Genomic DNA, 15781 nt, shown 5'->3' with positions numbered 1-15781 from the left:
TTACGCTGTTTGATAAAGGTGGGCTGACAGAGTCTACTTCTCCAATCTGTACTGCTGGATGATATGTAGTAGATGTCTGACGATTTCTTCCATGTTAGATTTAGAGTGGTGAAATAAATCAGCTTCCTGGTTTATTAATTCAGTAGGCACTCGGGAATTCTAGAATCATCTTTCTATATGTAGTAAGATATAAGGAGATTTCCCTTGTTTTTTTCAGAACTGCTCTCTTGATTTCATCAGTTATGGGAAAAGTCAGCTTTCCCCTTTTGCAGAAGGGTACAGAACATCCGCAGAGACAGTAATACAGGCTCATCCGATAGGATTAAAAGACTCTCTGCTCCAAGAACTGCTCACCTATCTCTCTTCTCCCCTGAGGATCACTGGGCCTAATTCCAGAGGCTTCCTGCTTGAAACACAAGTCCAAGTGGTACTTTGACCCCCTATTTAACTTTGAATCCCCTCTCCTACACAAATTCACATCATTGATACCTATTATTCTCAGGGAACGATATTAGCCTCATCACCATCACTGACTGAAAGAGCCTTCCCGCAATTATGTTGAACCAACTGCTTCTTTGTCAAAGATGAGTACTGAAGTTCCTCATGAAAATTACATTATTTCAAATGTATTTTCAGGTAGACACAAGCCCATTCCTTAAATCAGTTTTTGTTCTTAAAGTAGAACTATTTTTTCAGTTAATATAAAAAAAAAAAGAAACACATTTTTGTTGTGTTGAAATCTTGGGTTTTCCTGAATGTATTTTTGGCTCTGAAGGAAGGTTGAATTCCCAACTTTCTCTCAGTCCCCTCAAATCCATCATCTCTTGCCTGCCACTGTAGCGAATCAACGGCTGATACTGGAGCTTCTAAGAGCAGAAGAAGCTAGCAAGCTGAATTTTTCTTTCACAGTCAGGAAAAGTCATGAGGGTGGATGAGATTTTAAAAAAAAAAAAGGAAAGGATAAAAGCACTTCAAGCCCAGGACTACAAATTCTGGGTCATTCATTAAATTGTATCTGAGGAGTAGAGTCCTAACATTGTGCCATCAGCCTACTCTCTGTGACAAAGTGTTCACTCAGCCCTCATCTATCCTGGGGATTTGTGCAGTGTCTTCAAAATGCTACACACTCATGTGCAAATATGAAACTTCATTTTAAACACATAATCTTTTGTCTATTTGATACAAAGGATCAGAAACAAAAGTTAGAATATTTTTATTTATAACAGTTGCTGGGTGATGCCAAATTCATTTGAAGATGCCCTTTCTTTCTCCTCTAGTTCTTTACCTAGTAGGTGCCTTTCTGCTGTTCTTTTCTTGTTTTTAACATTAAGAAATCTTATTTAATGAAAATTACATTTAAACTTTTAAACATTCAGGACAATTAATTTAGCTAATTTAGGGAATAACAGTAAGAGACAGCATGGTATACTTGAAAAGCATGGGTTTAGTGTGATAGTAACTGTACCATCATCAACAGAAATAATTGCACCTAACATTTAATGCATCCTACACAAGTGAGGTGCCATGTAAAGTGCTTTATGTGCATTATCTCACCAGTCTTCACAACAACTTAGTCAGGTAGATGTCATTATTATTGCCATCTTACAAATGAGAAAACTGAGGCATTGGGTAACTTGTCAAGGTCACTGAAGATAAGGCTGCAATAGTCATCAAGAAATGTTCTCATTTCTAACATCAAGAGATGTTCTCATATTGATAGTAATAACTATTTTACTGTTTATTATGAGGGTCAAATGAGGAACTACAGGTAAAAGCATCAACAGCACTTTTTGAATTTTTTTCCCTCTGTCTTGGGATATTCCAAACAATCAGTCTGCCAAATTTAGAGGAAAGAATCTCTCTGTCATCACATTATAAGATTATATCAGAAATTATATCAAGTAGTCTCACTCCGTTGCATGTTTGGCAGCTAGAAAATGGCATCTTATGTCTTAGGCATGTGGACAGTTTGAGTTTTACATAGAGTTTAGGGGAACAGAAGAGTACCCTCCAGAGAGAAAACTGTGCTGACTGTCCTTTAAGTGTGCCTGGGCTATGTGCCCCTTTGAAGTTGCCCAGATGCAGACATGCATGGACACCAGGTATTTTAAAATGTAGGTGTTAATATTATTCAGGTGTGATGAGGCCAACAGATCAGGAGATGACTGCCATTGAAAAGGGAGTTTGTTACTCACAGTTCCCAAGAGGAGAGGACTCACCATTCCATGCAGAGCCACACAGGAAAGCTCTGGGCTCAGTCTGGAGATAGAAGGAGCAGAAGAAAAGCATGGGCAGGTCCTTTATTGTGGTTTCCATGGGAAGGAATGGACAAGGCAGGGTAAGCAGGTTTAGGATCGGGTAGTTGAATAATTTCAGTGTGCTGTGGGGTGTAGGGGCTATCTCAATTTATTGAAACCTGAGCTTGGGGTGAGTAGACCAGGAGAATATTGACATAGAGTGTAAGAGCCCTGAAAGAGCCTGGGAGAGGGAGTGGTTGGGGGTGGGGTGTGGCCTTTGGATTGGTTGGTTTGCATATGAAAGGTGCACTCCAGAGAAAATCATTTGCTATCTCCAGGAATTCCTTAGCCCTAGGAGGGGCAGTCTCTCTAGGAGCAGCAAGGCTCCAAGATGTCGAAGCACCATAAAATAGAGAAAATGAAAAACGTGATAAATGTACAAGAATTCTGTGTTCTGATCCAATTTTCAAGGGGTATATAGTCCAGTACTGGAAACAGACAAGTAGATGAAATATGGTGATCAAGTGTGGTGAGCGCTATGATCAAAATGGGCTCAGAATGGTGTGGGAGCATCAAAGACAGGTTTCTAAAATGTGGGGTTACAGAAAGCTTCCCAGAGGAGGTAACATTTGAGCTGAGTATGGGAAGACTAACAGAGGTTAGCAAAAGAAGAAAGGCAATCCCAGCACAGGGCAACACATGTGAACACCTGGAGGCATGAAATAGGGAAATTGTAAGATGCAGTTTGAAATGGCTGGAGAGAAGAGAGTTTGGGGTGTTAAATTCAGACTAAAGCTACCCCTTTACATATTCTAAGTTTGGCCTAAAGGTTTCTCCATACATAGTAAGCTGCAACCTAACTGGATGTGAAAACAGACTGTAACCTGCTCTTGACCCAAGCACCAAGTTTTGTTCAATCAAAGATGGCTCACTATTCAAACTCTGTTCAAATAAGGCCAACACCAAGCTGTAATCAATCCATCTGTTTCTGCACCTCACTTCCATTCACTGTTCTTCACTTTCCCTCTTCTGTCCATAAATCTTCTTCAAACCACATGGCAGCGCCAGATTCTCTCTGAATCTATTCTGGTTTGGGGGCTGCCCAATTTGTTCCTTGCTCAATTAAACTCTGTTAAGTTTAATTTGTCTAAGGTTTTTCTTTTAACAGGGAGCTAGCGAGGGGGAATTGGCAGCAGGGGTTGCAGGTTAGGGATGAGGCAAAAAAAGTTGACTTTGTGGGCTAAACTGAGGTGTTAAAAGTTATTATGAAATTACAGGACACCACTGAAGGATTGAATATAGGTAAGACATGACCAGAGGTGCATCTTGAAGAGACTAGCAGGATAGTAGGGAGTGTGTGTGTGTGTGTGTTGGGGGTCTATGTAGACCATGACAGGAAACTGCTACAGTTATCCAGGAAAAAAGTGAGTAGACCCTGGACTAGTGCAATTTCACTGCTAGAAGAGAAAGAGAACAGTTACAAGGGACATTAAGGCAACCAAAATTTGATAAAATTAAGGTCATAAATGAAATTTTAATTACAATAATTAGAGATTTAACTACTATGAACAGAGGCTGGACCTGGTGGCTACTGCCTATAATCCCAACACTTTGGAAGGCTGAGGTGGATAATTACTTGAGGCCAGGAGTTCGAGACCAGCCTGGGCAACATAGCCATACTCCCATCTTTACCAAAAACAGAAAAAAGAAGTAAATGACAATTATGAACAGACATTTGGGGGATTAATTATGCTTAATTATTTTTCAAGCTAAATCTGAGTGTTCCTTTTTGCTCTGCAGATTTTTAGGTGATATGGAGATACTGTATCTGTATTTACAATGGACCAAAATAAGATGATACTGTTAAAATTCAGGTACACATCTAGATATGGACATATATAATATGTGTAAACAACAGGATATTTGGCAACATCTGGAAAAAGTAACTGGGAGTTTTTGAGTTCATTGGAGTATCTGACATTGAAATATAAAGGTGACCAAGAAGTAGTACTGGGCTGGGGTTTTCAGGAGATCTGGAGTGTAATTCTGTCTTTGCTAGCTGTGTGATTTTCGGAATGTCATTAACCCCTTATGAACATAAATTTCATCATCTGTGAAATAAAGACGTTGGATTAGGTAAATTCCAAGGTTCTTTCCATTCTAAATTCCCTGGGTAGCCATGGCTTTTGACTCACTGAAATCCTTTGTAACCCATCTAAGTGATTTTAATTCTGTTTATTTGGGCAATTCGGGTAATGCTCTAGCAATCACGATTAAATTTCAGTCTTGCATTGTGTAATGTGATCTTAGATATACAGCTTAGTCATTCTGGTAATTTGTGGATAAAAGATTATCCTTTTAGTTCTTCACAGTAGAACTTACTCTAAATGTAGTTAGGTATTAGTTCAAACTCTAAATTAGGTTTATTATAATTAACATAAATCTCCCCAAATTTGCTTTCCTTCACAATATACAATTAATTATATTCTGAGATGTTCCTATAGCTAAGGCAAAGAGGGTTTCAAGTTACTATGTAGTAGTCATTCAGGACCAGAACATATCTACCTAACACTTATGACTATAAGACTCTGGGGAAGTAGATGTTTTCCTACAAGGCCAGCAGCTGGAAGGTGGAAGGTGGACACTTGCTGTCAGTTAATCATGCTGCTAAACCTTTTGAGATCTTCAAATAAGATATGCTCACAACATGGGAGAATCTGGTTTAACTAGGATTTCCTTTTGCTACCCGAGCTTGAAGACTCAATAAAAAAAGATCTTGAACTTCCTCCTGTACTATATTGCACTGAGTCCCAGAGAACAACAGCTGCTGAAGAATAGGGACTGTGCATGAGCTAAGATCTTCCACCATAGGAACAGTAATGTAGCTTTTCCAAGTTAAAATCAGAGACCCCAATTTTGGTGACTGGAGTTGATACTTAAATCACAAGGACTCTTCTTTCTAAACTTCCCTTCATCTTCTAGTTTGAAGCCCTTGGTGGGGAAAGTGTCTGAGATAAGGACAAGGCATCCTTTCAGTTCTCTGATACTATCTTGAAGCGAGGGATGAAGAAAGGTAAAGAGAGACACAGGAGAAGTGTATCCCCTGGGAACAGGTGTCTAGTGGAGTCCAGTAACTCACAGTCTTTGAGTTCTGTCAGCACTGTCCCTTGGGTAGCAAATTTCTTCCGTTAGCCCTTCCACCTCTCTTGCCATTGTTTTTCTAGGCTTTTCTCTATGGTACAGTTAACACTGTAACAATGATAGAGTAGGCTTATTGCCAAATGCAGGCATGTCTGCTAAGGGTCCCTTCAGGACAGAAAGTACAAAGACAAAGAGGAAGATTCTTTATTCTCCGTCTTTACTAGAAGACTCCAAATTCACTTTGTAGATTCACTCAACAAATACTGTGAAATAAATGTTTATTGTGAAAACGTCAATATATATACAAAATAGTTCATTAAGGAATATAACATCTTCTATGGAAATTTTTATTTGGTTTTCATAATCAAATAATAATCACCACATATGTAAAAAACTGAAAGGTTATATTTTGTGCTGATAGATTTAAAGACCAATTGATTATGTAACAGAGTTCCTTCAAGTAAGTGCCTCACGAGAAAATTTATAACCTAAAACCTTCAAGCACCATGTGGTGTTTTGTGCATCGAACCAATAAACTCATTAAAATAACATTGCATAAACCCAAACACAACACATTGAAAGTTCTAACACAGCCCACATTAACCAACCAACTTTAAAATAATATCCTTGTTATGTACTAAGGTTAAAAATTCAGCAAATTCTTTATATTTTTTCCACTTGAGATCATGTGTGGTTTTCTACTTTCCTGAGAAGTACACTTTTGTGGCTTTTTTGATCAAAGAAAGGTTATTTTTACAAATCGACATCTTTTGTGGAGGTCTCTGCTCCACTTAATCAAGGTTTCAAGGAAAAAGGAGAACAAAAGTATTTACCAGTGTTTTAGTGAAACTTAAAAATTCTAAGGTTATTTTCTCAGTGTAGGCTTTGAAAAGAAGGCACGCATGTAAGCTTAGTCACCACAGTTGTGTGTGTGTGTGTGTGTGTGTGGGTGTGTTTGTGTGTGTGAGGGAGACAAGGAGGAGGAAGGGGGAAATAAAGGAATTTGGCTGCACATTGAGGAACAGTTTGAAACACTTGGCTTCTAGTTGTGAAAGATGAGCAACATGGAAAAAAGGACAGGCTAACAAGGGACCACTTGAGGAAAGCTTAATCTCGCCTGGCAGGCTGAGGAGGGAGGTCAGCTCCATGCACGCGTTCTCAGCTGGAGTTGGGCTCCCTTTGCCAGGACGATTGTCTTCTGCATTTCAGTTTCTGAAATGAACTGAAGGTGCCTTCAAGCAGCCAGTTCCACAGTCTCTCCCTTGTAAAGGGTCGGCCCTCCACGGCTATGCCCTGCCAACGTTTGTATCATTTCTGCCAAGCAAGTGCACAAAGGGAATTGTTTCTTGTTGGTGTGTGTATTAGTGTGTGCACGAGACACTTTCTTCCCCCTTGGCCATCACAATCCTTGTTTGAAGAAGCAGCAAACACTCCTTCTGAAGGCAAGAAGGATAAAACAAGTATGTGGAAAATGTGCATATATAAAAAATAGGATATTTGAAAATTAGAGATTGTTGAATAATTTTAAATTATTAAGTCAGTAAAAAGCTGGAGTATGAGAGTACTTTTTTAAAACATTCTAGATACTGTACCCCAAACATATCCTAATTTTTCTAAACATCAGTACTGTTTTTTCTGTTGACTTTGTAATACAATAAATGATTAATGTATATCAGGTTAATAAGCTGAATTAAAGGACTGAGGAAATTAGATGCATAGTTCCGAAAAGGTTTTTCATTGTTTGAAGGAGGGAACTTTTCTATGACTTATCCAGATTTCTAATTGACACATAAGTCTGTATCACTAATTGTCTAATGGTTAAACCATGCACAGTTTAAAAATATGTTGGGGAATTTGATAAAACTTTGAAACAATTTTCTATTCTGAATCAAATGAATAACATTATGATACCTTTGAGACAACAATTTATCTCATTTCATCCATTTTAAAGGTGAATACAAGCTCAAATAGAATTTGTCTGTTAAGAAAGTTCATGGCCATTTGAACTGAGAAACAGTTCCAAAGAATGCAGCTACTTCATTTGATACATAGATCTGGTTATAGGAAAAAAGTTTCATTCTTGCCTAGGTGGTTACTAATCTATTGATCACTCTTCCCAATACTCTGGCAGCTACCACAACTTATCTCTGATTTGGAGACAAGAAAAATTGTTTCTGTGGTAGTAAGAAAATGGATATATAAAATTATGTCTACTGAACTTATAATATTGGCCCTAAACTCTGTAACGTAATGCTAACATTATTGGAAAATTGAAAACTGCATTTTGCTCTGGAATTCCCTGAAAAAATATTTCTGGTATTAGGGCTTCATACATTGTGTTCCTGAAAAGAAAAATGGGCTGAAATATTTCAGCACCAATTAAAATGATTACGAGGCATAAGTATAAATTGGAAAGCTGGTTTTCTTGGGTTGCTGTAAATTGGCCCTGAAGATAACTTCAAAGGAAGTCCAAAAATATTTTGAGCAATGGAAATACTTGAAATAAGCTTACAGTAAGCTTACCTATTAAGAGGTACTATTATCACTCCTAAGTTGTCACAAGTTGCCCCACCACAAGAAGGACATTGACTGAGCAAAGCATGTAGTACCTTTGTGGGGCCTATGACTCAGTAAAGTATTTAGTGCCAGATACTTAGGAAACACAATAAAACTATCAGTTATTATGACTATTGCTATTAAAAAAATAAAGTAATTTCTACATGTAAATCTTGGCATGTGTTAAAATAAACAACTCATTGCATCATTTAAACTGAACACAATTCAGCTGTATTTCAAATGGGGCTGGACAGTAATTGTGGCCAGCGGCCTTGTGTTATTTGTACTTGCGGACTAGTAGTTCTCACCTGTCTTTCTCTGACTCCTATTAGCCACTGGGATTTCAGCAGCTGGTTCAGCCAATTCTACTCAATTCAACATTACCGGTATTTACTGAACTCCCTTTAAGAGCCAGGCATTGGAATGGGCGCTTGGGATATAAAATGGAAAATGTCCTACCCTGGAGGAGCTCACTGCCAAATAAGAAGAATAAACCCTGAAGGAGAGAGCCTATCATGAAACCCTGGGGTGTTATTCCATCTGACTTTCAGGAAGTTGTTTATATGGTCAGGTCAGGAGTTGGTTCCTTTGCGTACTCTCCAAGTAAATCTCAGCGTCTCCAATTCCAGACTTAAACATTAAAAAGAGAAGTAATACTTGAGGGTATACAGAAGCACTTCTGCTTAGGAAACATCTTTTAAATAGTTTTCCACTAATGCTAATGCCCTGTTGAGAGCCTTTTAGCATTACCACTAGATATATTATTCCATTTCTTGAAATCAAATGACTAATGTTTTTCTCCCTTCCAATTTCAAGCCGGGCATTCCCATTGGGCTTAATCCATTTAACAGAAAAATGCCACAGATTTTAAGAACGGACCTGCTTCCCACCATATAGCTTATGGAGAACAAAATCAATTTTGAATTATGAGAATTTAATCAAAAATTCCACATTATAGACTGTGAAATGTCTTCTTTTGTCATAGATAGAGATCCACAGGTGAAACTGGGCATATAGTTGGTTATTTAAAATGGTTAAATAAAAGTGTGGATTAAAGCTGACAGATCTGGGAATAAAAGAGTTGTAGTGGGCTAGAACTCATGGGCAGATTTAACAAGTGAAATTCCACCAAGATACATCAAAAATAGCAACAGGACTAGATATTCAGCTCATTTTGCTTTATATGTAATACACCAGTTGTGGCTTTAGTGCCAGTCTGATTCATCTCTCTACTACAAACTGAGACTCTATAAAGGAAAATATTGCAACTGGAGTAAGGAAGTTGAATCTTATAGGAAGGAATTTGTCTTCTCATGAAGACTTCAATTTGCCAGAAGTATCTATTGGGGAAGTGTTTACAAGAAAATGTGCCATTTAGCCTTATTCTAAATTTGCGTAATAACTGAACCAAACAAAAACATTACTTCACAAAATTGCTCATTGGACAACCCACTACTGTTTTTCATTTCTATCTTATGGCATGTGATTTAGATTATTCAGAAACATACTTAAATTTGTAGCTAAAATGACTTAAATGCATGAATTTGATAGAAGAAATATAAAAAAATGCTTTGCTGTAAAATTATAAATATTCTATAATGTCTTTAATTTTGATAGCTTTATTGAGTTGTTTGGTCTGATATTTCTATGCCTTTGACAGATACATATTTTGAAAACTGAAAACAATAAAATAGTTCAGATATAATACTTAACTCTCAGAAATCATAGACCAGTTTTGTGTTTCTGAACTTCTTGAAACACATCCAAGTGTGACTGGCCTATTATCGAAACATGATGTTATTTACACACGCTATTTCTTGATTCCGATCTTCTAACTCATTTATGATTGCTACCTTTTGTTGCCACATCAGAACTCCTTTACTTCAAGGAAAATGCATAACGAAGAAAGAAAAAACCTGAAGATCATGTTTATTATATGTAAAAATTCATTCTTGTCACACCAACTCTGCCATGCATATGTTAAATATATTCAGTAAAATATTTATTTTAAATTTATGCTACAAAATTGTTTGAATGAGCTCACTACTTTAAAAAATTACTTAGGCTAATTATCAATTAGTTTTAATAATTCATCCCATAACAAAAACACTATGGAAAAAATCCCCAGGAATCCTGGAGAAAAAGAAAGAACTTCATTAAAATGAAGAAAATTTACTGGCATCATTATGTTTTAAACAATTCTAAAAGTACATTTTAGAGCAAACTGTATAATGTTTGTAATTGATCTAAACGTTAAGGCTGTTATAAGAGTTACTATTTTTGTAATCATTTCTAAAGTACATTTTCTTTTATTTAAGATAAGAAGAGAAGCAGAACTATATTAAATCATTTTCAGAGAAGATTCTAAAAAGGATCTTTCATTTTGAAACTGCATCTTAAATACTTAAAACACATTTATGATATTAAGGTAGTGCCTAATTAACTAATTGTGACTTTTGTTCTGTTCTTATTAACATCAGTTTTACTAGTTATGTGTAAAATTAAATTTTGTTTCAAAGTTACATATGAAAAAGTAACCAAACTACATAATTAAAAAAAAAATCTTTTCTCTTGGTTCCTTTGGTTTATATAACATAAATTTGCTTATGGATGAAATGTGAATGCCTTTAAGCAACAGCAAAGAAAAACTCAGTTTCCTTTTTAAAATAAAATAGCTGTTCTGGACCAATAAAGAAAAGTATATTTATTATGTTAGGATGTTCATTAGGATTTAGTTTTCTATCTGAATGTCACACTAACTAGATGACAGGCACATCAAAGTAGCAGAGAGGAGTTTACTTTTAAGATCCTATTAACAAAAATGTCCACATTTGATGCATTAAAGTAGCTTACCTATACTAAGATTAGATGCTAGAACTACTTTATTTAGAACAGATCACAACTGGTAGATAGAGATGTATTAAATGTTGTAAACAACTTTGTCTGCTTTTATATCTCAACCTTGGTGTGTTCCTTATTTTCTGCTAAATAAACTTTGTTAGCCCCTGTTAGTAAAATTAGAGCCCATAACCACTTTCTGGGGGGCAGGGGGAGAGAAGAGATGAAGATCGAGATTTTTCCAGTGTTTCCACTCTGTTCACTGGTCGAGTTAAAGACCTACTGTGGAAGGCAGCTCAGTAAGAAAAGAGAGTCAATATTAATATTTGGACTGGCTTAAAATTTTGCTTTTCTGGGAAAAAAAAGATGACAAAATGGCACATAAATAATGCTTGCATTCTATGAAGATATGTAGGAAACTTTCTTTATCTACAAGTCTGACTAGCTGGCTATCAGATTGTGGTAAATGTGTACAGCTACTTGCCAAATGTGTACAGCTGGAACTTGCCATCGTCAATCTGTTCGAAGAAAAGTAAATGCTTGCTCTTTTTTTGAGGGGGATTAGGAGATAACATTTTGACTAAATAAATGATGATAACCTCTTACAAATAATAAAAGATAGGAGTTCTGGCTTTTCACCACATCAGTCTTTGTACACTGCAACTTTCTCATTAAGGATTAATTTCTACTGGGCCCCAGTGGAGTGGAGCTATAACTTCGTGTTCCCTTTGAACATCAAAGGGAAGTTATTCTTTCAAATAAGAAAATCAGTAGAACACACACTCGTTTATTTGAATATGAGTAAATAAAAATTCCTCTTTTATGTTTTGGCTGCACAAGTGAAGACAGAAATGGTCAGAGAATACTAGGTGTAACCAAAACAGGGCATCATCTACTCTTAAGGTCTGCACAGCATTCCTGTGGTTGTAAAAAACCAAAAAACCCCCCAAACCCTCAACACCTGCTCAAAGGGCATCCCATGGGCCCTGGCATTTTTTAGTACATAAGGACACCAAATTATGAAATCACACATCATAAAGAACACCACATTGGTTATTTACTTCAGGACTGACTTCTATATTCAGCACTCATATTCCTTGAACTGTGTTGCATTAGAAATAAGTATTTAACATTTACTGTATCACTTTTTACAGACACTCTGAGTTTAATATTTCATAGGGCACTGGGAAAATGTCTTCTTAGGCCACTGTACAGGCTGTCATCAAATAACATGATAATAATATGGCACTTAATTTCCTAATAGTATCTTAACTTCAAGAGGTTATCTATAATATAGATAGATGGTTCTATCTATAGATACATAGGGAACATTGGCAGTAGGTGGCAGCAAGTTCTCCTGAGCACATGGAGGACACAGTCAAATGCATTTGAGGTATGTGGGAAATGGTTTAAAGCAGAATTTTATGCCAACTTTTAGTAACGGAAGCCTAACAAATATTTGTTCTTTCAAGTGAGAGAAGAAAGCAATCTGGAACTATTCATAAGCTTATTTTCTGTATTCTTAAACATATTTTATAATGAATGTATGATTTAAATAGTAGGTTAAGTGTTTGGGGGTACTGCACACCTCCCTTGCATACAGTCAAACTTCAGCGTGATGGGAAAGAAGAGTTATAGACTGCTAGGCAAAATTGCCAAACTGGTCTCAGAAATTCAGTGCATTGGAGAGCGCGGAATCCTTGCAACACTGACTTCAGCAGTTAAACCAGAGAGGCTGGGGATGAGTATTCTGCTTTGTAGTAGAGACAGCTGTTCAGGAGGAGGAAATGTGAATTCTGAGAGCATGATCATTTAGGAGAGCAGATTTCCATTCCTGGAACAATATCACTACCACATGTATGAGTGCAATTGAGGGGAAACCTGGTGGGGAAAATAGTTTTATCATTCTTTCAGGTAAAAAGGAAAAAGCAGTCAAAATAGCTTCATGGTAGAGGAGGAGGCGACCTGCCATCTACCAATCCTAAAATCTAGCAGGATGGCACCTTTCTTTAAAGACAATATTAAAGCAAGTAAGAGACTTTTTTTCTTCCTCACTGTCTCCAGAAAAAGAATCACTACCTAGTGGAAAATGTTGTGCAAGCCTCTTCATGTTTCTTCCCTCCAGAAAACAACTAAGCAGATGGAAGAACTGGTTCACAAACATCCCAACTCTCCCCTGCCAAGGTACATCAGAGACGCCGAAAACTGGGATTGCCTGGGCTTGGGGTGGGCTCGCTGCAGTGTCTGGAACTAAAACCTAGATGTTTCACCTTGTGGTAAGGAGCACCTGTTTCCCAGAGTGGCCTAGATCCTGGTCTCTGCTGGAAGGAATGAAGCCCCAGATGCTTTGCACGGGGGTAGGGAGAGTGGTCTTGGTCTCCGAGAATAGGGTTCCTCCTGGGTCACCGCGTTCACCCAACCACCTGTTACCTTCGGGCCTGCGTTTTCCACAGACAAAATTATGCTATGAGCCGCTGCCTCAGGGCTTTGGAAGTTGCAGTGGGGGAGAGAAGGGGTGGGAGAAACCCCCAGGGATGATAGAGAGCTTCAGGTCTCCCTTTGGGTGTCGGAGCCGCTGTTTACCAGCCCAACAGCCTTCAGCCCACTTCCCCTTTCCTCCCCCGGGGGAAGAGATGGTTAAAGATTACACAGCAGCCGCGGGTACTTCAAAGGGCGGCGCGGGCAGCCAAAGGTAAAGATAACGTTCTGGCAGCTCTAATCGGGGTTTGTGGTTGCCACATTTTAATCACGCCGTTAAAAAAAGAAAGAAAATAAAAAGAAAGGAGGGAGGGAAGGAAGGAAGAAGGGAGGAAGAAAGGGAGGAAAAGAGGAAAAAAAGAAAAAGGTTACATCACATCATCGTGCAAGGGATGCAGACTAAAAACCCTCTGGAGTTGGGCAAGTTGTTTCTCCTTTGGGGCAACTTTCTACAGACCATCTTTTCGTGGAATGCGACTAGACGCAGAGAGGCGGTTGGGACGGTAACCAGATGGCAGCCTGCCTTTGGGTACCAGGTTCTGGGTCACAAATGCCCACTCCACACGCAAATGCCTGCATTTGCAGGAATTCACCCAGCGATGTTTCTAGAGCTGGACTGGGAAGCTGCGGCGCAGCAGCGCTTTCCCGGGTTGCACTTGAAGCCATTTCTCTGCGGGCCCAGAAAGTGCCGGCACGCTACTCCCCGAGACACGTGCATTTCTCTGGGGGCCCTAACAGTCCTGGCCAGGATGCCTTTGACAAACTCGCCCGCCCCCGCCCCCACCCCCAGAACAGGCTGGCGCCGAGGAGACTCCAGCCTCGCCTTGGACGAATCTTCCTTCTCCTCTTAGCCTGTCTCCCGGAGTGACGTGGGGAAGCACTTACAGGTAGGAGGTGAAGACGCTGAGGTTGGAAGGCAGCTCCGAGAGCCCCAGGTCGGAGCAGTCCACTCTGAGCAACATCCTGCCGTCGGGCTCGCAATGACAGTGTGTGGGGCAGCCCCGCAGCAGCGCACCAGACCTGGGCGAGCTGCTCCCGGCCGCCAGCTGCAGCAGCACAGGCAAGGACAGGAGCACACCGAGCCGGGAGGTGTCCATGGTGCCCGAAGTAGGGGGCCACGAGCCGGACGCGGGCGGAGGGCAGCACCGGACTGCTACGGGCCGTGGCGCGCCGGGCGCCACTCGGTGGGCTTCTGCAACTCAGCGGGAGTCTGCAGCACCAAACGCAGCGTTCCTGTCCCGCCGGCGTGGGCGGCTAGGAGAAGCGCGGCGGGGACTGAGGTGCCGGTTGCCGCCACGCCGGCCTTCGGAGCAGCCCTGGCTGCAGCGGCGACAGTGGCGGTGCGCCTTGCTGCTGCTCGCGGCCTGAGCGGTGTGGAGCAGCATCTCTGCTTGCACGCTCGTTTTTTAAAGCGCTCCAGCCCGAATTGCGCGCCCAGTGACGTCAGCGCAGCCTAGCTTCCCAGGCACCCCCTGCCCGGCCCCACTTTCCCTCCACTTGTCCCCTCCCTCCTTTCCCAAGTCCTGGGCTGGGAGGCAGCAGGCAGCCCGCGGTGCTGGCGAGTTCTCGGCGCTCCCACTGAGCCTCCGCGGGGAGGATTCAGCGCTCAGCGCCGCGCGCCCGAATAAGGGATCCCCACCTTTACCCCTTCATGAGTCTTGGAGACCCAGATCTGAGAGTCGAGAGGGACCTGCTTCGGAGAGACCTAAACGGACGCACAAGGACTGGAGGATGCAGTACGTTTCCCTCGAGCCCGCTTCAAATAATGAATGAGATACTTGGAGTGATTAAACAGAACAAAACAAAACAAAAACACAAAAACTGAAATTCGATGCAGAGAAATAGTTACGTTATCAGGGTAAGGAGGCAGGCATCCCCGGCGAATGATAGGTGGCCTTTTTGATCCTTACGTCTGCCGCACGGTCTGGCTCGCTTTTGCCCTAAAATCAAAGTGCTAGGCTAATCGCTAAATAAATACAGCTCCTGCGCCAGCACTCCACTGCTGCCTTCCTTACTCTTGCGGGGTGGGGAAGTCGAAGTGACTAATTGTTTTTAAAAGTGGTTTAGAATACCTTAGAAGTCACTTTTAGTAAATCGATGCCAGACAGACGGATGGCTGTTTGCTAACTTCCGGGGACTTTTCATCTTAAGTGTCAAAGGGTTCTCTGAACTGAGAGCAGTCCCACCTACGTGAGTGACACTGGGGTCTGAGAACCGCTGCGGAGCGCCAGGGGGAAAATGCATGTTCTTGCTTCAAAAAGTGTCCTATAGTGAATCTGCAGGAGAAAGGAGGAAAAGGATTCAGGGCTTTCTTGGAGAGAAGCCCTCAGTGAGGTACAAAATAGCCCTCGCCAGACCTGAGTGAGTTGCTGAAAGAGGTGTATTCCAAGCCTGCCACACCAATTCACAAAAATACAATTTTCACTCTGGGGCACAATGCCTCATAGCATCATGAAGGCAGGAAACCCTTTTGATTTTCCAAGTCCTTTTAAATCTTCCTCCACTTAGACTGCCCAACCAAATTTCCCATA

General features: G+C 40.3%; 1 protein-coding gene across 3 annotated transcripts in view; it reads right to left on the bottom strand.

Moving 5' to 3' along the window:
- Nucleotides 1–14711, bottom strand: part of LGR5 (leucine rich repeat containing G protein-coupled receptor 5) — a 147329-nt gene extending 132618 nt beyond the window's left edge. For 2 of the 3 annotated variants that reach the window (XM_025403339.1, XM_025403340.1), the window contains exon 1: nucleotides 14136–14711. In XM_025403339.1, the coding sequence (XP_025259124.1) occupies nucleotides 14136–14347 (212 nt within the window). In that variant the 5' untranslated portion in view covers nucleotides 14348–14711. The remainder of the gene's footprint in view (nucleotides 1–14135) is intronic. The other variant, XM_025403338.1, reaches the window with a different exon arrangement.
- Nucleotides 14712–15781: the final 1070 nt, after the last annotated feature.

The sequence above is a fragment of the Theropithecus gelada genome, chromosome 11, assembly GCF_003255815.1.
Source record: "Theropithecus gelada isolate Dixy chromosome 11, Tgel_1.0, whole genome shotgun sequence".
NCBI classification, from domain to species: Eukaryota; Metazoa; Chordata; class Mammalia; order Primates; family Cercopithecidae; genus Theropithecus; species Theropithecus gelada.
The sequence above is the reverse complement of the archived record's forward strand: the minus strand, read 5'-3'. Positions and strand labels throughout refer to the sequence as shown.